The 21,769-nt window shown below is 54.9% G+C and overlaps 1 protein-coding gene across 2 annotated transcripts in view; it reads right to left on the minus strand.

Annotated features, from left to right (window-relative positions):
• Positions 1-8,557, minus strand: part of TMEM181 (transmembrane protein 181) — a 34,015-nt gene extending 25,458 nt beyond the window's left edge. Inside the window, exon 1 of one of the 2 annotated variants that reach the window (XM_036413538.2) lies at positions 8,403-8,557. In XM_036413538.2, the coding sequence (XP_036269431.1) occupies positions 8,403-8,533 (131 nt within the window). In that variant the 5' untranslated portion in view covers positions 8,534-8,557. The remainder of the gene's footprint in view (positions 1-8,402) is intronic. The other variant, XM_036413537.2, reaches the window with a different exon arrangement.
• Positions 8,558-21,769: the final 13,212 nt, after the last annotated feature.

Here is a 21,769-nt window from a genome sequence, read left to right on the forward strand (position 1 = left end):
TTCCTAAGTACCCACGTTCGTTCACTAAGCTGTCCACAAGCTCGGTGGGTGGGAAGAGACCAGAGGACGAAGATGCAGTTCCTGCTCTCCCTGAGCAAAGTGAGTGACCACCAGCACAGGTTGCTCCAGTGTCACCAGGAAGGGCACCAAACTCACTGGGGGCTTGGGCAGAGCGGACCAGGGAGGAGAGAAGGCACGCTGTTGGGCTGCCCTCAGGGGAAGGGGAGGTGGGGAGGGCTGGGAGTCGGGGGGGGGGGGGGGGGGGAAGGGGAGGTGGGGAGGGCTGGGAGTGGGGGGGAGGGGAGGTGGGGAGGGCTGGGAGTCGGAGGGAAGGGGAGGTGGGGAGGGCTGGGAGTGGGGAGGGGGGAAAGGGGAGGTGGGGAAGGCTGGGAGTCAGAGGGAAGGGGAGGTGGGGAGGGCTGGGAGTGGGGAGGGGGGAAAGGGGAGGTGGGGAGGGCTGGGAGTGGGGAGGGGGGAAAGGGGAGGTGGGGAGGGCTGGGAGTCGGAGGGAAGGGGAGGTGGGAAGGGCTGGGAGTTGGAGGGAAGGGGCATAGCAAGGAAAGGAGCCACCTGAACACAGAGTACATTATATGACAAGAAGTTCCATTAGCACTTTGAATCTCAAACCTCAGCTCTTACGGGAGCCATAACGAAAGGTTATTTCTCGGGTCCTTTCTCAGAGACACGTGGAGAGAAAAGGCCAGAAGACTGAGGGACACAGCACCCATGTGGGGACAGCCAAGTAAGGAGATGAGGGTCAGTGGGTACGGCGAACCGGAGCGTGGGCATCGTCTAGAGGGGCGGCTGCCGCTCAGCACTTCGAAAGAGGCTGACTCCGAACAGGCCTTTTCATGCGACACCTTAGGATTCTCAAACGTTGGAAAGGAACTGAAAAACTACGTTAGGCTCGAAGAGGACGAACCCACAGGCAGAGGCAGCCGGTGCCCCTCCCATCAGAAGCAGCTCTATCTGGTGCGGAAAGGCCTGCCCGGGGTTCGAGCCAGTGGCTGGGCCGCTCCTGAGAGTCCCCAGGACCCTCGCTGTTCCATGCGAGTTCTAAAGTGTTGACATCTTTGAGGGCCGCGCTGCCCCCCCGGGAAGGCTCCTAGCTGCTCTCTCCAGAGCTGCTGTCCAGCATCACTTAGATCACGCTTTTCCTCGCTTATTTTTCCGTCCAGCATTCACTGTGATCGAGAGGGAAGTGGAGAGGTGTGTGACCGTGTTCAGGAAGAAGGCAAAGGGACCCAACCTACTCTGGGCCTCCGAGAAAGTTTGATCCGTCAACCATGCCCCCAGCAGGCCCCTCCCCTCCCCTCCAGGCTTCCCACCCGAGCTTCTGTCAGTCTGGCAAGCTTCCTCTTGAAGCTCAGAAGGGAACATTTCTCACATGCGGTCCGATCAGCCCTGAGAAGGGGTTCACATCTTGGCAGCCTCCCCCCATGTGGCCCCCACTCCATCCTCAGGAGGCCTCCCCGGCTCTGCTCAGGGTCATGCTGTCCCGTGAGAATGACCAATTACCGGCGCCTGAAAACTGAGGTCTGAGCCAACGCGTCACCTCAACAACTGATGAGCTGTCAGCGGCCTTTGTCCCCATTTAACGAATAAGAAATGGTGTGGACTTGAATGTGAATTTTGAATCTCACCTGAGTTTTCTCTGTTCCGGACCGTATAACTTATTGAGAAACGTCCCCGAATGTCCCAGAATCCAGCCTGGCTTTACAACAGTTCCAAGGCCAAGACAAGACCAGGAACTCTCAGAAGTCACGGGGTGACCTGGAGCAGGCCCTGGTGCCCTCACGGGGGGTTCCCAGGGTGGCACAGATGCCACCCACCTCCAGCCTCGGTCACCAGCTCCTTCTGCCCCGGAAGGCTGCCGGACAGGTAACAGGAGCTGCTGTGTCTGGTTCTCACGTCACACACCAGCACCTCGAGGAGGAGGGAGCTATCCTTCACAGTGTCACCCCTCTGACAGGCGGTTTGAGGCAATAAACAGCAGCGTTCGCGGCTCCTGCTGCTGGGCTGTGTGACGCTGTGAGTCACAGTGCAATGGCTTCAGGGAAGTGCGGGAAGTCCAAACAGGAAGAGGCGCTACTTGAGAAGCTGCGCAAGCGTGTGGAGGTCAGTGTGGAAGGAGAACGGGAGAGCAGGCCTCGCTGGCCCTGCAGGACCGAGGCAGGCCCAGCCCGGCCAGCTCCTCAGGGCGCACAGGGCGAGGGTCTGAAGGGGGTCACTGGCTGGAGGGGGAGAGGCCACCAGGGACGTGGGCAAGAGCAGCCCCGGGGCTTGGTGGTGAGCCCCACGCTCCGAGCTGCATAAGGAGGGGACAGGACACCGGTGGTGCACCACAGTGGGTGGCGCCTGGACAGGTTGCCTGGAGGGGGCGGTTCCTCTCAGCAGGAGACCCTCCTGACTGGGTGGTCAAGGCCGCCACTCAGGAGGGGAAGCGGGCATGGGAGCTCCCACAGGAGGGGGGTGGGAGAGTGCCCAGCCACTCAGCAGCGAGGTGAGAAGACTGGGTGGGCGTGCTCCCACGGGCGGCAGCGGCAGGTTGGGGGCCGTGATAGCCCCGCTTTGCCTCAGCGATGGCAGCTGATGTCAGTGCTGCTCAGAGGTATGCACACCCGAAATGGCTAACAATATGCACACTGAGGCTGCAGTTAGAGCAACAGGTGTGAGAGAACTGGAGCTGGTCATGGTGGGAGGGAGCTGGTCTGTGAAATAAGTGGAGAAACAAACCATGTGGAGCCAACATGCAGGGCCCCCCTCTGCCCTACTGACAGGGCAGCAGGTGGGGGCCAGGCAGTGTGGTGGCCCGGAGGCCGGGCTGAGGGCACTTCGGGCAGAGCTGCAAACGAACAGGAGGAGTCAGAGTTGAGACGTGGGGACAAGTGGGGACAGCTGTGGGGGAAGACCCAAGAGGGAGAAGAGAGCGGTCAGGAGCGTGTGGGGAGTGGGGCAGGGACAGCGCAGACAGGACGGCTAGGTCTTGGGAGCTGACTGTGCCGGCCCCTCATACACGTGTTTGCTCGGGCCCTCGGGCCCTGGCCCGCCGGGGCCTGTGTCTTGCTGCAAACAGAGAACCACAGCACCAGCCTCCCTGGCACGCCAGGGTGCGGCCAGCCCTAAGCTGCGAGTATTGAAGTTTAAGGAAATTCTTTGTCTGCCTTTGACATGACGGAGAGAAGCTGTTCTAAAATCACAGCCTCATCAGGGATACTTATCACTCTTCCCCCAAAAAGGAAACGGAGGCCCCGGAGAGCCGCCAGGACCCCCGCTCAGCGGGCTGCCTCCAATGACATGAGCGCCAGGAGAAAGGGTCGCCCGCTGAGATGTGACCAGCCCCTCAGCCCGGGGGCCGGGTGGAAATGCGCAGGCTGCCTTCATCAGGAAAGCGGCTCTCTGGCCTTAAACCTGACTGCACCCTGACCAGCTGACTTCATCCAAAACGGAGGCCGGGCAGCGGGCAGAGCGGAAACGGGAGGACCGGCCACGGTGGGCCCTGACAGTGGCCTCTGAGCTGGGGGCAGGCAGGGCGCCTTGGCTAATGACCTCCCACAATCCTGCCCACGGACGAGTGGCTGCCCAGGCTCCCGAGGCCTGATGCTCCAAACATTCCTCACCTCCTGGGCTCTCCATCCTGGCCAACACCCAGCCGGACTAATGAAACCGTAATCCTCCAGGGCAGGCCTGGCACTTGTGTTTTTAAAAGCTCCCCCGGAGATTCTGATGCGTGGCCAGCATTAAGGACCCGTCTTGCCTGGCCCGCAAGGCTCAGTGGCTGAGCGTCGACCTAGGAACCAGGCGGTCCCATGTTTGATTCCCGTCAGGGCACCTGTCCGGGTTGTGGGCTCCATCCCCAGTCAGGGGCGTGCAGGAGGCAGCCGCGGCGTGATGTTGATGTCTTTGCCTCTTTCTCCCTCTCCTTTCCTCTCTACAATCAATAAAAATAAATAATAATGTAAAAAGAACCCGTCTCACGAATCGCCCTGCCCTGGTGCCACTGGTCCCATGTTGAATGCATGCCGTCCGGTTCAACACCATACATAGGCCAGAGCTTGGCTGCTGTGAAGCCGTCACCGCAAACAACTTTTCCTGGACGTGCGGTCTAACCTAGGCCAGTGAGACGCGGGCCAGCCCCATGGCCGATGAGTTCACCCAGGGGACAGAACGTTGCTTCCGGAAGCCTCTTGGGCATCACTTCGCTGGCCAGGAAGAAGCCAGCCCACCTCCGCTGCGCGTGTATTTCACGGGGTGATCGCACGAGATACAACACATGGGCCAGCCAACGGCCAAGCACCAATCCTCTGAGAACTGAGCGCTAGGGGAACGTATTCGCTGTCCTCTCCTTTGTATAACACTCCGCCGCTTGTGACATGGACATAGCCGACTGCCCGCCCGGCGTCCACTGCCCACACCTAGTTCCTGCCAGAACCCCCTCCGGGTCAGCCCTCTGCCCCTCCTCCCTTGGTGGGCCTGGCCCCCACTCAGCTCCTGGGCCCGGGTGTGAGGGAGCCGGATTCCACGCCCTGCTCGGGGGAGGGCAAGGCCCGATGTCACCAGTGAGACACAGGAGCGGGTTTTCTTACCAGCTTCCCATTGAAGCACAATGAGCATACGGAGAGGTGCACAGGTCACACGGACAACGGGACCAATGCTCACGATTAAATAACCTGTGTAACCGGCACCCGGACTGAGAAGCAAAACATCGCCAGCCCGAAGTCCCTCAGGGTAACCCTCCCCTGGCAGTGGGACATGGTGCCTGCTCTGTACGGTTTTGTTAAGTGGAATCCAAGTGTAGGCACTCCCTGTGTCTGGCTTTTGCTCACATGATGTCTGTGAGGCTCAACTTTATTGTGTGTTGTTTTATTTGCTTTGATTGCTGTATAATATTCCATCATGGAACAAGCCACCTTTACTCATTCAACTGCTGAGTTTTAGTTCAGGAAGATGACAAATTGTGCTGCTATGAACATTTTAGTAACTGTCTTTTTTAAAAATATATATATATTTTTATTGACTTCAGAGAGGAAGGGAGAGGGAGAGAGTTTAGAAACATCAATGATGAGTACCACTGATCAGCTGCCTCCTGCACACACCTTCTAGGGATTGAGCCCACAACCTGGGCATGTGCCCCTAACCAGAACTGAACCCGGGACCCTTCAGTCCGCAGGTCAACGCTCTATCTACTGAGCCAAACCGGCTAGGGCTAGAAGCATTTCTACTGTTATCTCCATAAAGCACTTGAGCCCCACAACATCCTTGCTTCATGTTTCCGGTGTGGAAATGGATCACCAGTGAAATTCGATATTTCCCCAAGGCACAGGGCAGAGCTGGGACTGGAAGTCGGGGTTCCCTATGCCCAGCCCACTGCCTTTCCACCTGCACCCTCCAAGGGGCTCCCCTGTCCCTGGCAGGCAGTACAACGGTCACCTCGCATTTTGTGAACACGACGAGCCCTCTGCCCACACAGCTGCCGTTTTCAGAGAAGCCAGATGATGCAGCCAATGTGCGAAGAGCCGGCAGCTAACGCCCTGTTCTGAGGAACCTGAGCTACAGGAGCCAAGAGCCTGGCCCTCCCGGGAGGAAAGGACTGGCGCCTGCTGATCATAAACCGCTGATGGGAACGTGCAGATGGTGAGAAGCGTAGGAGCAAAAATGATAGTAGCACACTCGCCTCCCCGCCAGACAGAGGCAGGCGCTGTGACTATCGGCTTCTCAACTGAGATGCCCAAGCGTGCTCCTGAGCTCCGCAAGGGCGCAGCTCCCTGACGGACAGACATGCGCAGCGGAGCGGTGGAAGGCAGTGCAGGGCCCCAAACCTCTCCCCAGGACACAGCAGCCTCACCGCCCTGCCAGCACTCCGTGTGGTCGGTGGAGCACTCTGCGGTGAGCGTGCTCTCAGGGCCGAGGGCGGGGTCCTCAGTGCCCGCCCGGATTGTCTTCCGGAGCCAACTTAAAGAAGTTGTTCTCGAGCAAAGATTCCAGTGCCGCTGTAGGACAGGCAGCCAAACGGCCCGTGTCACTGCCTCCACCCCAGAGCCTTCCCTGGCCCACACTGGAACTCCAAGCACTCCATCGGGCTGCCTGCAAGGCCTCTGATGGCCTGGCCCTGTCCATTCCCAGCCCCTCGTCCCCAGCACGCTGGTCTGCAGCCTGTTCCGTGACTACCCCGTGTTTTCATGGACCCAGGGACTTGGCACTTTCCACTCTTCTCCTCACCTCCCCCAGCTCACTGTCCCTCCCTCAGTTCCCAGCCAGATGTCACCTTCCCAAAGAGCGTCCTGACCCTTCTCCGAAGTGGCGCCCGTCACGCTGGTCATGGCACAGGGCCCGGGGTCTCCCTACACTCAGCCCTAGGCCGCCACGTGCTCACTAGCCATCCCCCCTGACAGCAGGTGCCCTGCCTGTCCCACCCACCCCAACACCGAGAACCACCGCGGATGCTCGGTAACTGTGAGGGGAATGCATGGCCGGTGAATGAAGGACAGTCCAGCCGTGGGTTAACCAGTGAGGTGGCCTTGCTCTCTCCTCTGCTACCTGCATAAATACCATTTTGCTATTCACTAACCCCCAAGAAAATAAAATAGAGGAAAAAACAGAGCAGGGGGGATTCATGAAAAGGAGATTGGAACAGGCCAAAAATAAGATTTGGACCTCCGGGTTGCAGGTTTTTTATACTGACCCCCAGGAGCTGCAGTGGAAGACGTGGAGGCGCATCCAGAAGCTCCACCATGTGATCGGAATTACATTTAAAACCCCCCAGTGCCTGTGACGGATACACTGCTCACTGACAGACTGTGGGTGAGCCCTGGGAGGCCTCGGGCTCCGGAAAGGCTTGGCGGAACTGTGACACACGTTCTCCGGAGCGTGTGCACACGCCTGCCGCCGCCTCAAAGATGGCCATTCAGGACACTCGCCACCCGTTAGCATGCAGGGAGCAGGTCGTGCTTAGAGTCCCGCCTTTCAGAAACCTGGTCAAGCTTCCCACGCTCCAGAGGAGGGAGCTGGAGGCGCCGTCGCAGGCAGCCTTCCCAGCCACGGAGCTAGTGAGGGTGAGCCCATCCCGGCTCAGGCTGCAGCCCTGCTAGGCCCTTTCCGCACGGGCCACACCAGGCGGCCAGCCCCTGCCAGGGCCACACTCCCCCAGAACGGCACGGCGGGAGGAAGGGGCAGGCCCCACGCTGGCCCTGGCTTCAGGAGAGGGATGCAGAGATAAGCACAGACCCGCCCAAACCCACCCCAGCGCACGGCGCCTGTGGGTGCTCGCCGCTTCCCACAGCCTGATCGCAGGCACCGCTCAGCCCCAGCCCCGGGCCCGGCCCCGGGCCTGGCCCGGCCCCGACCCCTGGCCCGGCCTCAGGGGCTCCCGAAGGCCCGGCCCCGGCCTCAGAGGAGAGAGGCCTCTCCGCGGGACCAACGGGAGGTCAGTCCCCAGACCGGCCGGACAGCGGGGGCGCCGGGGCGGGCAGCGTGGCCGGGAGGGAGGGAGGGGAGGAGCGCAGCCGGGACCCAGCCCGGGGGCCGGTTCCCGGGACACGGAATCGGGGCTCCGGCTTCCAGGCCCGCGATCAGCTCCCGCCCCTCCCCGACCCACCCCGGGCCCCGACCTGCCGCCCCGGCCCGGCCCCGGGCCCCGACCTGCCGCCCCGGCCCGTCCCCGGGCCCCGACCTGCCGCCCCGGCCCGGCCCCGGGCCCCGACCTGCCGCCCCGGCCCGCCCCGGGGCCCGACCTGCCGCCCCGGCCCGGCCCCGGGCCCCGACCTGCCGCCCCGGCCCGCCCCGGGGCCCGACCTGCCGCCCCGGCCCGGCCCCGGGCCCCGACCTGCCGCCCCGGCCCGTCCCCGGGCCCCGACCTGCCGCCCCGCGCCCCGCCGCCCCGCCGCCCCGCCGCCCCGCCGCCCCGCGCCCCGCGCCCCGCCGCCCCCGCCGCCCCCGCCGCCCCGCCGCCCCGCGCCCCGCCGCCCCGCTCCCCCGCCGCCCCGCCGCCCCGCGCCCCGCCGCCCCCGCCGCCCCCCGCCGCCCCGCCGCCCCGCGCCCCGCCGCCCCGCTCCCCCGCCGCCCCGCCGCCCCGCGCCCCCGCCGCCCCGCCGCCCCGCGCCCCGCGCCCCGCCGCCCCCGCCGCCCCCGCCGCCCCGCGCCCCGCGCCGCCCCGCCGCCCCGCTCCCCCGCCGCCCCGCCGCCCCGCGCCCCCGCCGCCCCGCCGCCCCGCGCCCCCGCCGCCCCGCCGCCCCGCGCCCCCGCCGCCCCGCCGCCCCCGCCGCCCCGCCGCCCCCGCCGCCCCGCCGCCCCGCCGCCCCGCGCCCCGCGCCCCGCCGCCCCCGCCGCCCCCGCCGGCCCCGCCGCCCCGCCGCCCCCGCCGCCCCGCCGCCCCGCCGCCCCCGCCCCGCGCCCCGCCGCCCTACCGGTAGTAGCGGTCATCCTTGAAGGGCGCGAGGTCCTCCCGCAGCTCCCGGTAGGCCTCCCGCAGCCGCCGGCACAGGTGCTTGAGGTCGCTGCACAGCGGAGGCTCGAAGGCCGGGTACTCGGCGTCCATGCCGGCCGCGCCCCTCCCGCCGCTCCGCCCTCCGCCTCCGCCTCCGCGGCTCCTGCGCCCCCTCCCTCCCCCGCGCCGATCCGGGGCTGGTGCGGGGCGGGGCCGAGGGGCGGGGGAGGGGAGGGGAGGGGGAGAGGGAGGGGAGGGGGGAGGAAGGGGGGAGGGGGAGGAGGACGGGGGAGGGGGGAGGAGGACGGGGAGGGGAGGGGAAAGAGGGGGAGGGGAGGAGGGGAGAGGAGGAAGGGGAGGAGAGGGGAGGGGGGAGGAAAGGGGAGGGGAGGGGGAGGGGAGGGGAGGGGAGGGGGAGGGGGGAGGGGGAGGGGGAGGGGGGGAGGGGAGGGAGGGGGAGGGGGACGGGGAGGGGGGGAGGGAGGGGAGGGGGAGGGGAGGGGGAGGAGGACGGGGAGGGGGGGAGGAGGACGGGGAGGGGGAGGGGAAAGAGGGGGAGGGGAGGAGGGGAGGAGGAGGAAGGGGAGGGGAGGGGAGGGGGGAGGAAGGGGAGGGGGAGGGGGAGGGGGAGGAGGAGGGGAGGGGAAGGAGGGGGAGGGGAAGAGGGGAGGCGAGGGGGAGGGGAAGAGGGGAGGCGAGGGGGAGGAGGGAGGGACCCCGTGCTCAGGGAGCCGCTGGATGACGGGTGGGGTGGGGAGAAGGTCCCCGCAGGGGCCTAAGGAGGGGAAGGTGCTGCGCCCATCAGCCGCCGCCCGGGCTGGGGGAGATGGGGGACCCCGACCCAGGACCGCCGCTCCCGCCGCTGCGGGTCCGGGAGAGGGGAGGCCGCGGGGAGGGCGGGAGGGAGATGGCTCAGGACGCGCGGAGGGAGGTCGGAGGCGGAGCCGGCTCCACGTTCAGCACCGCGGACAGCTGCCGGTGCTTCCCCCCCCCCTCCCCTCTTCTCGGGCTCCCCTGGGCCTAAGCAAGGAGCACTCAGTCAAGCCCCTTACGGTAGGCCATAGCGAGTGTTACTGTTAACGGTACAAGGATGTTCCCAGCCCTGAGCGGTGTGGCTCAGTGGATAGAGCGTCGGCCTGCGGACTGAAAGGTCCCAGGTTCGATTTCAGTCAAGGGCATGCACCCTAGTTGCAGGCACATCCCCAGTGAGGGGTGTGCAGGAGGCAGCTGATCTATGTTTCTCTCTCATCGATGTTTCTAACTCTCTATCCCTCTCCCTTCCTCTCTGTGAAAAATCAATAAAACATATTTTTAAAAAATGGGTAATTTGTATTCTATAATGAAACAGACTAGCATATGTCATATTTCAAATAATTTATAATTGATTACAGAGCTCATCATTATGGGAAATGTTAACCAACTTCAAAGATACCACAGCCCTAGGCAGAGGGGTCAGGTGGTGGGAGTGGCACTGTGCTCTGAAAAGGTTTGGGCCCAGCTGGCAGGGCTTAGCGGCTCCTTGTCTTATTTGGGTATCAATGCACGAGCCTTGTGGTGGGGATGGGAAGGGAGGAGAGTGTTTCCTCTCTCTCTCTCTCTCTCTCTCTTTCTCTCTCTCTCTCCTTTCTAAAAGTATTTGTGTAAGAGAGGACAGAGAAGTTACTTGAAAATTGTTGCGTTTACCAGTAAAACCATGTGGGTTAATGTTCTCTTTGTAGGAAGATTTTTTTTAAACAAATAATTATATTTCCAAATCTTTATAGTGTCATAGTTATTCAAAGTATTTATTCTCTTAGTTTTAAAAAATTCTCTATCTGAAGTCATGTTCCATCTTTATCCCCAATATGTTTGTGGTTTTTTTTTTTTCTTTCATAAATACATCATGCTGGATAATTGTCAAAGTCATGAATCTTTTCTCAAGAACAAACTTGTGTGACATCATGGACACCCTTGAATGTACTTTTTTGCTTTTATATTAATTAACTTGTTACCCTGTTCTTTATCTGTTTCCTTCTCTCTTTTTATTTTTATTTCAGAGTGGGAGATCAATGATGAATCATTGATTGGCTGCCTCCTACACACTGCCAACTGGGGATCAAGCCTGCAATCCAGGCACGTATCCTTGACCAGAATCGAACTCATGACCCTTCAGTCCGCAGGCCAATGCTCTATCCGCTGAGCCAAACCAGTTATGGTTTTTGTTTTAAAAACATTTTTATTGATTTCAGAGAAGAAGGGAGGAGAGAAACATCAATGATGAGAATCATTGATTGGCTGCCTCCTGCATGCAACCCTTCTGGGGATTGAGCCAGCAACCTGGACATGTGCCCTGACTGGGAATCCAACCTGACCTCCTGGCTCGTAGGTCGACGCTCAGTCACTGAGCCACACCGACCAGGCTCCTCCTCTTTCTAGAGTTTTGTTATTTTTCCAATGTCTGAAATGTACTTTGGCCACTAATTTTTAGTTTTTGCTCCTATGTAAAAAAAAAATAAGCATCTAAGATTACAAATTTATCTCCAAGTGCTACTTTCATGGCATTTCACAGGTTTTCATTCACTAGCTCTTCTTTGACCTAAGGATTATTTGTAATTCATTTCAAGTGGACAGTTTTACCTGTTTATTGATTTATGTACCTTAATTGCATTATTATGAGAATATAGTCTATTTGATGCAGATTCTTTGAACTGTGTTGATATTTGTCTCATGGCCTAGTATATGACCTGTTTTTATAACTGTTTCATGTATATTTCAAAAGATTTTGTGTTCTATAGTTGTTGGGTGCCAAGTTTTATTTATGTCCACAAAATTAAGCTTTGTTAGGTGTTTCTATAATTGAAAGAAGTATGTTGTAAGCTCATACGTTGTCAGTGTCTTCCTATAGTTCTATCAGTTTCTGCTTTATACATTTTGAGACTATTTAAAGGGATTTACCACGGAAATTTTCACACACTCAGAAATAGCATCTATTATAATGAAGCCCTTCACCCACTCTCCGTCCATGTATCCATCATCCTTCGCCCAGGTTCAGTTATTAACATTTTGCCATTCTTGCTTCATCTATTCTACCCACCATTTTTGCTGTTGGGGTATTTTAAAGCAAATCCTAGATATATCATCTCACTCTAGTACTTTAGCATGTTTCTCTAATAGTTAACAACTTAAAACATGCAAACCAAAATATGTCGAGGCCACCATGGTAGGTGCCCACGGGGGAAGATTGCCCAATCTCAGGTCCCCTTTGGGGAGCTGGCTCCCTCTCCAGTTCAGCCTTCTCTGGCAGAACAGAGTCAGGGTGTGGTGAAGCAGCTGTGTGACCAGCTGCGTCCATCTCCTGTGGCCAATGGGTGCTCAGGGTTTGAGACAGCTACTTACCCAACTGGAATCGTCAGGAATGGCCTCGGGAAGTCAAGTTTGCTCAGCAGTTACAACTCTGAAGGTAGGGTACATAGCCAAGGCCCCCACGCCTTACCCTGCTCTTCTTTCTGCCGCGCTGAGCACTCGGCCCTCGGCAGTGTTGGGAAAAGGAAGTTATAGGGCAAAAGATTTGATACCAAAGACTACCTCCACTCAGATCCAGGCATTCGGCCACCCTTTTTAATTCATAGTGGGATTTGGCTGAATGAGACATTGCTTGTGATGAGTGGCCTCTCACACGGGTCTTCAATAAGCCCTATTTATGATGGGGATTTTACATACAGAGGCCTCCCGTGTTCTGGGCATTTGGCACGCTCACGGAGCTCACCGTGGAGATGGGGCATTCGCCGTTACATGTTTATCCTAGTGGATGTGTGAACACAGTGAGGACATGTGCTCCAAGGGGCCCCGCAGGAAACCTCCTCCAGGTGGGGGACAGGGAAGGAGTGGCTGCGGACATGGTCCTGGAGAGGCTCTGAAGGATGTGTTAAAGGTGGAGTGGGGTGGCAGGGAGATGGGCCTGAGCCAGGCCAGCGTGGCGAGAGCCTTGTGGAGAGGGACTGGGCTCTGGAACACACAGCAGCGGCTGGAAGGGCAGGCAGGAACAGGGAAGAGGCTTGGCCTTAGTATAACGATGCATTCCGAGCACACACATATGCTAACTCATGTAATCCTCAGAAGTCACCTGTTCGATGGCAGTAGATCATCCTCATTCTGCAGGTGGGAACCAGACACAGGGCCCCTATATACTCTGCCCCAGTCACTCCACATACCCACAGGCTGGATAATGATGCCTCTCATTATCATGTTCAACCACCATTACAAGTCTTAAAGCTAAGAAATATATAAAACAGATTTTACTTTTAAAATAATCCCTCTGGCCGAAACCGGTTTGGCTCAGTGGTAGAGCGTCGATCTGTGGACTGAAAGGTCCCAGGTTCGATTCCGGTCAAGGGTATGTACATTGGTTGTGGGCACATCCCTGGTAGGGGGTGTGCAAGAGGCAGCTGGTCGATGTTTCTCTCTCATTGACGTTTCTAACCCCCTCTCTCTCTGTAACCCTTCCTCCTCTCTGTAAAATATCAATAAAATATATTTAAAAAAAATAATAACCCCTCTGATTGCCGAGTGGAGTGTGGACTGGGAAACAAGGGAGCAGGAAGACCAGCTAGGAGGCCCCCAAAGAACCAGGTGAGAGACTAGGGCTTTTCCAGGGTCAAGGCAGCCGAGGTGTAGATTACTGGGAGGGATTGAGAGCTCTGGGAGGAGAAAGGGGCAGGACTTGGTGGTGAATTGCCACAGAGAACAAAAGAGGGGTAGGGGTCAAGGTTGATTCCTGGTTATCTGGCACAACTGTGAGCACTTCCACTGGGCTCCAGAACTCTGGGCGTTGAGTGGAGAGGAGGAGCAGACCTGGCAGAGAAGGGGCTCAGCAGAGCCCGGTGGGCAGGGGAGAAGCTGGGTCCACACCCTCCAGAAGGCAGGGCTGCGTCTGTTTGTGCACGTCCAGCCTCCTTGTCTCTACAGGCATCTGTGACTGGCATCTAGTAGACACCTCTTATATATTGGCCAAATGAATGGGAAAACGACACAATCTGCATCCTGAGCCCAGCAGCTGAGCGACTTGAGGGAAGCACAGCCTGCCTACGTTAAACACGCCCTGCCTAGCCTGCTCGCAGCCTGAGCCCGGGCTGTTCTGTGCTCTGACACCCACCAAGCAGCCATGTGCTGGTACCACTGGCTCCTGACCGCCTCTGGTTAGCTGTGCAGGAATCCTGAGGTCTGATTGTTAACCGCAGTCATTATTAAACATTAAATTGCGACTTATTGCATATCTCCTTCCAATGCCCACTCAGCAATAGTATGTTGGGTGCTTGAAGCTGGCTCAGTGGGAATATTCACACCAATGAAATCTGCAAAAGCCCCAAATCGAGGGCTGCTTAACCTTTGTTTATGGCTCAAGTCTGGACTCTAGACTGGAGTGATGGAGGCAATATGAATAATGCAGTTTGAACTGAAATGTACCATGTCTGTAGCCATGATATCATGAAGAGCACCAAGAAAAATGAGGAACATTTCTTTCAGTATTTGAGATTACCCACTGCAGCAACAAAATTACTCATGTCATTAACATGAGGTAGAGTTCTGACATTTCACAGAACATATATCTCTGCTGTTGCCCTTCTGTTTTGCTCATAAATGTAAATGAAAATATCAACCAATGTTCATGTCAACTGTAACCACAGGCTAGCTAGCTACCAATACATGCGTTTGGCAAAAGTCACCACAGATAGCCTGAGGCTCAGTAGGCTGTATGGAACCAGGAGGAGGGTACTGCATATTTTATTGTCATCGTGCGCTTCACACCCTCAAGCCTTCAGCTTTCAACGCCTGTGTGTGCGGACTGCTGCACTCAGGGTTTGCGGGCTCCTGGAGAGCTGGCTGGTTGTTCAACACTGACCAGCAGCCCGTGTCCCCAGCCCTCACTGCCAGTATGGCTCCCCGAGGAGGGAGCGCTGTGGGCAGCTCATGGCGCTAGGGGGCCAGGGCAGGGCAGGCCGAGTCACGCCCGTGGCAGGCAGAGAAGTCAGAGTTCCGTGGAGCTGGGCTTGCAGGCTCGGGGGAGGAGATGCCCCGTGAGTTTCTGACGTGTGGGCTTTAACATTCCCGGTTTGTAGGCTCTCTCAAAGGTGTCTGCCCCGGCCTCCCTTCCCCAGGGCCGCCATCCGCTTCCTCCTCAGGGTGGTGTTACGTAGGGGTGGGAGAACTCTTAAACATTCCAAAAGCAGGCGCCTTGGTAACTAATAATACCGTTTCCCCGAAAATAAGACAGTGTCTTATATTAATTTTTTTCTCCCAAAGTTGCGCTAGGTCTTATTTTCAGGGGCTGGCTTATCTTCCCATGCACTAGGTCTTATTTTCGGAGGATGTCGTATTTTCGGGGGAACACGGTAGCACAGCTGTCCAGGTGAGCACATCTCCCTGGACTAGTCTGTGGGTGAAGTCATTGTTCCCACTCTGTCCCGGGAGCCTGGGGCGGCTCTGTGCTCCGGGGCGAACCAAGGCCACTGAGCCGAGAGGCCCCTACCGTTCCCCGTGGCCTGGCCCGCATCACTCCCAGCGGCTCCCGAGGGGTTTCTGCCCTGTGGTTATTTCGGGACGTGCCCAGTCAGCACGCCCTTCCCATGTCTGCAAGGTCAAAAGAGAAACTGCGGGGAGATGCAGGTGTATTTGAAGGGGTAATTGTGCAATTGTCAGATATTCTTACTGATGTCCATTTGTTGTTCGTGGGGGGTAGCCTGGTTTCATTCTTTTGATGACAGAATTCGGGAAAATTGTTAATTTGCTTGTCTAAACCCAGAGACTGAATGTACAAATGGCCAGTGGCCAGACCACATATAAAAATTCCAAGCTACCATCTACGTGACCAGCCCAGGAAGCCAGCCTAAGCCAGACTTACAGGAAGTCAGACTGCTACCTCTTCCAACAGCCCAGGAAGATAAACAGAACCCTCTATAATCATCAGCTCAAAATGGCCAGACGTGATTCCACACTGACAGCTTCCCTAATCTTTGTTCCCCTTTGCAGCTGAGAACCAACTGCAGAAAGCCAAACAGACGCCCTCACTGGTCACAAAGTGGCCCACCTCTGACCAGCGGCTCCCTGGAAGAACTGGGCATCTTTCTGCTGGCCCTCAGGGCCCTCGGCGCTGAGGTTCTCCCAGGGGAACAGCTGAGGCCTGGTCCCCCTTCACTCAGGCGTCCCCAGGGGGGCACCAGCTGTTCCCTCCCACCAGGCAGTCCCCTCAGTGGCTGCCAGTCTCGGGGCGCCCAGGGGACATGATTTGCGATCTTACTTCCAGGCCTGATGACTCTTCTGTCCTTGGCTCTGTATTTTGGGAAACTGAAATGACAGGTCTCTTGTGAGGAGAGTTCAGGAGACACCGACTCTTTGCAGATAACCTACCAGCCAGGGAAAGGTCTATTTCGGACCACGTTTCTGGTATGAACTCCAACTCGAAGAGCACAGACCTCAGGGTGCCTTACAGGGCAATCCCAGGACTTCGGAGCCTCCTGCGTTAGTGCAGGTCCTTGAGGGAAGCAGGACTCGGACTTGAAGGGCCCTGGGGGCTCACGCACAGGAGAAAGTGACTGACTTGGAGGACATTACATGCTTGTGTCTCATGTACTGTGGTGTCCAGGCTGCTTGCCTGTTTACCAGTTGGGTCAGAACAGGGACTCGAGGATTTCTCCTTTTAATAACAGGGACTGCACCCACAACAGGGTCAAAGTGCAAGACCGTGACAGGCGGTTCATACAAGACTCTCAAGGTGGCACCTGGGAGACAGGAAACACAGAAACTCATGCGAAAGGAGAAACAACAGACCATTTGAGAGTACATCAAATCAGAGGAGATGCAGTGGCCCAAGGTGCCCCGTGGTGCCCTGTGTGCGATGGGCAGTGGTGTCAGGACCACCATCCTGTTCCCCGTTTGGGAGAAGAGTGGAAACAGGAAGCCCAGTTTCCCCCACACCCCAGTGGCTGAAGACGGTGGACTGCGGCTGCATGACGGAGGGGCAAGCTGATGAGTAGCGTGAGATACGGCAACACGAGCGCCTTCCTCGTTCAAGGCCCACCCACCCCCTCCCCTTTTTCGTGGGGCGAGGGAGCTGTAGATGTGTGTGAAGTGACACTGGGTCCAGAAAGTGCCTGGAATAGGGCCGAAGCAGGAAACCCAGACAAAGGCAGGCACGAGACATGCAGTACAGATGCTTCCCTCACCTGACAGCGTTTCCTGCCCAGGTGCTGCTCGGCTGGCGCACTCTCTCTCTCTGAAGCTGTCGTAACAGGAACTTTAAGCAAGTTCAGGAGACGGGCCCATTCTCCACGTGGCCTGTTCACAGTCCTCAGTAAGACGTGGAGAAACAGATCATAGGCCTGCTCCCTGTGGCCCCCGGGGGGGAACGGCCTGGGAGCCGTGTGCTCACCCTCCGACATCTCCAGACCCAGCGCCCAGCGGTGGGGTGAGCTCGCCTGCTGCCCAGCGAGGGCGGCCACCTTGAGGCTTTCCCAGGCGGTGACTAGTGTAAGTAGCTCACAGCTCATTACAGGCAAATATCTATGAAACACCAGAGCGAGAGGCTGGCATAAACGAGGTCCGTTCATTACTGTGACCCAGAAACCTTGGATTCCATTTCAGATCTGTGTGTGTGTGTGTGTGTGTGTGTGTGTGTGTGTGTCTATGGAATCCAGAAGTCACGTCAGCCGTGGATGCTTCAGGTTGCTCCTGAAGGGAAGGGAGAGGTGCCCCCTGCATGGCGGGGCAGGAGACTCAGGGGCACGCTCTTGCAAAGGGCAATGCAGCCTCCGGGGCAGTCGTTCCCTTCCACAGCGTGCTTTCGGGGCCAGGGTACAAGACTAAATTGATTCCCTATTCTTTTATTTTACTGATTTTTTACAGAGAGGAAGGGAGAGAGTGAGTTAGAAACATCGATGAGAGAGAATCACCAATCAGCTGCCTCCTGCACACCCCCCACTGGGGATGTGCCCGCAACCAAGGTACATGCCCTTGACCGGAATCGAACCCGGGACCCTTCAGTCCGCAGGCCGATGCTCTATCCTAGGGGTGTCGAACTCAATCAGAGAAGGGGCCAAAATCTAAAATCCAGCCTAAATCGCAGGCCGAATGGTTTACTGAACAGTCATAAACTGTCATTGTGATGGAAACGCAGCAGAGTGCAGTGATGACAGCGCGGTGCGGGCCACATTGCAAGGCCTGGCGGGACGGATTTGGCCCGCGGGCCTTGTGTTTGACACATGTGCTCTATCCACTGAGCCAAACTGGTTTTGGCTGATTCCCCATTCTTTTAACTCTGCCAGGAAAAGAATTCTGAACACTGGAATAAAAAGAGCATGCATCCTTTTCAAAGTACGTTTCAGAAGGAAAGGGATTTGCTATGTTTTCTTACCAGGACTTTAAAAACAAATCACTCCTGGAGACTCGGATTCACACTGAGTGAACGGCCCACAGCTGACCCCAGGCCCTCAGCACAGCCCCAGCCCCAGCCTGCTGGTAAGGGTCTGGTCCCTCGTTTTTTGGAGGAGCAGGGGAAGTGAGGGTTTGTTAGCTACCTGGTTTAACTGATTAAAGGTACAATGCATATTACCTTGAAATTCACAAGCTTTCATAATAAGAGATATATTTTGATTCTTATACAAAATTCAGGTCAGTTAGCCTTGTATGACTGCTACTATTTAAGGCATAGACTTATAGCCCTATGTTATTTTAAAATTTAATGCGTGCTTAGAATTTAAGACTTGACAGTGGTTTGTGGTGCCGTCTTGTAAAGCCTGAGTAATCGCGCATCTATTTTTACTCTTGAAAAGAGCCACGGGGCAGCTCTGTGATGTACACACGAATTTTCAGGTGAGCCTCCCAGCCTTGGCTCCCTCCCCTGGGCAGAGTGAGGGGTGCACTGACACATTAGTAATGACAATTAGCAGACACATTAGCACCTCAGAGGAACTGCTCCAACCTGGTTTTAGTAACCATCCCACCAAGCACAGAGAAGGTGAGGGTGTCATTAGCACCTCTGACTTTGTAGGTGCTGTGACACTGCATCCTGAGTGGGTAAACAAACAAGAAAAAGCAAACACAAACTCAAACCCTCTCACCAGGGAGACAGCACGCTCCAGGCCTCTCAGAAAAAGCGCTGGTGGTAACGTCTCAGGCATCAACCGGAGGCCAAGGCAACACCGGAGGCTGGGGCACGTTTCTGCACACAGCAATTGATTTTTTTTTTGATCTGCAAAATTTTATTAAGCAATAGCTGGACAACTCGTACAACTTCAAATCATCAAGAAAAAATAAGGAGAATAATCCATCTCAGCAATAAAGACAGAAAATAACTTGGACAAACCACACCGTTTGGAATGCAAACCATGACTGCCTTCTAGAACACCTCCTTCACAATCTAATACACAAAATACCTAAGAAGAGAGGCAAATCAGTGAGCTCCTTAGAATGCAATTGATCATCTCAACAGACACTGGTTGGAAAGTAAAACAAAAGCGGGGTGCGGAAGTGAAAGCAAACCAACACCAAGGAACGGAGGCGCAGGGGGCAGTGCGCCATTCCCAGGTTTGGACAAGAACATGCTGGTGGTCTGGTTTGGTCTGGGACCTGTGCACCTGCATCGTGCATTTATAGTTTAAAATATAAAAAAGGAGAAAGAAAATGACAGTAGTAATAAACTCAGAAATTATGTCCAAATTTACAGTACCAAAGTAATGCATTTATAAACAAATGCAAAAACAACGCCCCTTTGGTAAAGAACACAGTGCCTTTTTCAGTCAAACACGTAACCCATGCTTTTTTAGAACACGAAAACAAATTTTATATCTACAATAAACGAGATCATAGAACCCTATCCCTCCCCTTTAAAAGAACTTGTAAACAGAAAATATAGGTACAAGTTACAAGAAAATTGCACAAAGCCGAAGAAATGAAAACAAAATAAGCCACAACCCTTCAGAGTTTTATCAGCCAAAGATAAGAAAATACATGAATGATGAAAGTTTTGAGATATGTGCTATTACAAAATCCCAGGAACTCAAACATTTTTGACATATTTTGTCTCAATTACCGTTGACTTGGCCAAGTGATGGATGTCCACAGGAACACACGGGCTGTTTCCCCCGAAACCTGCACTGAACACCAGGCTCCAAGAGGCCCTACACTCTCTGGTTGCTTGTTTTCTAATGCACTCATGGTCTTTGGGGCCAGTGGTGATTTATTTTAGGCAGTTCCAAGGGTGGCCACTGAGCAAGGCTCCTTTGTCTTACCTGGAATAGATGCTTTTGTATAATTTTATGAAAAGTGTGTTTTTCTGGAGGTGAATCTTCTACAGATATTACTCAAAATGCCCTGATTTACGTCCAGCAGATAGCCTGTTAAGATGGAAAAGATCTCTACAAAACAGCAATGTTCTGAAACAGACCTTCCGAATATGTGAAGTGGAGTGCTAGGGCTGTTAGAGTTGGACAGGAGTTCAGACTGTGCAGCGCATCCCTTTCATTTTACAGATGGACAAGTGGAGGCCCGAGGTCACCCTCCAACTTTGTGGCAGATCAGGCTTGATCCTGGGTCTCCTGACATCCTGCTCTGATTACAGGATAACCATGCATGCTCTCACGTGTCCTCGTGGGACACTCAACAAGGAGCAAGGGCCTCGGATGAAAAATACTAACCTGCATGATCCCGACATCTACTGCCATCCAAGCTTTGACATTCTCTGACTCCTTTACATCAATTTTTTTCAAAGTATATATTCAGTGAATAGACTGTATACAAATCTAGGCCTTTGGTTTGATGAGGTTAGAGTTAAGACAAATTTAAAATTTTGTTTGTTAATACACTACTTCCTTCAAAAAGGCATGGGTTTTTATGTAGTTGACCATTTACTGGGCTAATCCTATATAATAAAAGCCTAATATGCTAAGTGTCCAGTCATCTGTTCAACCAATCAAAGTGTAATATGCTAATGATATGCTAAGGCCACTCAACCGCTCATTATGATTTGCACTGACCACCAGGAGGCAGATGCTCTGACTGGTTGGTTAGCTTGCTGCTGGGGTCCAGCCAATCGGGACTGAACTAGACAGGCCGGATATGCCCTGGAGCCCTCCTGTGGCCCCTTCCTGGCTGGACAACCTCCTTTGTCCCTCCCTGATCGCACACTGGTGGGGTCCCTTGGCCTGGCCTGCACCCTCTCGCAATCTGGGACCCCTTGGGGGATGGAGGAGAGCCAATTTTGGCCCTATCCCGTAGGTTAGCTAAAGGACCCACTGGTGCATGAATTTTTGCACTGGGCCTCTAGTATTTTTATATGTAGGGATTCAATGAGGTATCTTAATATTCATAAATTGCTACCAATAAACATAAAGTATGTAGAATTCTGCTGCTTAAAGTACTGACTTTAGTAGTACTTAACAAACTGAGACTGACCGAATGAAAACAATTTTTAAAATAAGTGAAGGCATCGCCATTAGCTTAGAAGACAGCACACTGCTGCAGACATCTGTGTAAGTAGACCTGGCACCTGAAATCACCTGCTCCTGGGCCGGGGGAGCAGAGCAGTGCTAACGCAGAGGCTCACCACGTGTGCAAAACATCCAGGAGGGAGGCTGCTGAGGGAAAACGCCCTCTGAGGAGCGGTCCAAGAATTAGTAAGTTTAGTTAATTATTTGCTACAATACATTCTTTTTACAGATGTATTTGTAGCATTAATTCCAAGGATTTCTCTCAATATTTCCTCATATTAAGAGAAGTTCTAAAAAGTACCCCATTTCATGGTCTTTATATCTCAAAAACCAATCAGAATTTTTAAAACTTATTACTAAAAATCCCTTCCTTTGATACCTATTCTAATTCTAAAAAGTCTCTTCTCATTTCATATCACCTTTTATTTTTAATTAAAAATAAAGTTTTCAAAAGAAGGGGTAATATTTTAGGATATGTTATCTCATATATAATCACTAACTCAAAATGCAAAGAAAAAATTACTCTTAAAGGATTAATAGAAATGTTTTTCCCAATTGGAAAAAGTTACACTGTTCAGTAAACCCCCCATCACAACTTTTTTATTTCTTGCAGCAAAATATACTGCTACCAAGTAAGTCGTTACATTCTGTTTTTCTAAGGAAATTATAAAATGGGCATAACTCACCAGTAAAGAGTAGTAAAGTAGTTCCTAAGAACACTATTAAAGCAAGATAAATAATGATCTCTTGGGCAATAAAACAGAAAATTGCATTTAAATTATTTTAGAAATAGGGTATACCATATTGCACAACTAATAATAACCACTGAAACATCATATCAAGATACAAAAGCTCACATAAAAGAATTAAATATGAATACATGACTAAA

This window comes from Pipistrellus kuhlii, unplaced genomic scaffold (genome assembly GCF_014108245.1).
Source record: "Pipistrellus kuhlii isolate mPipKuh1 unplaced genomic scaffold, mPipKuh1.p scaffold_m20_p_5, whole genome shotgun sequence".
Classification (NCBI taxonomy): Eukaryota; Metazoa; Chordata; class Mammalia; order Chiroptera; family Vespertilionidae; genus Pipistrellus; species Pipistrellus kuhlii.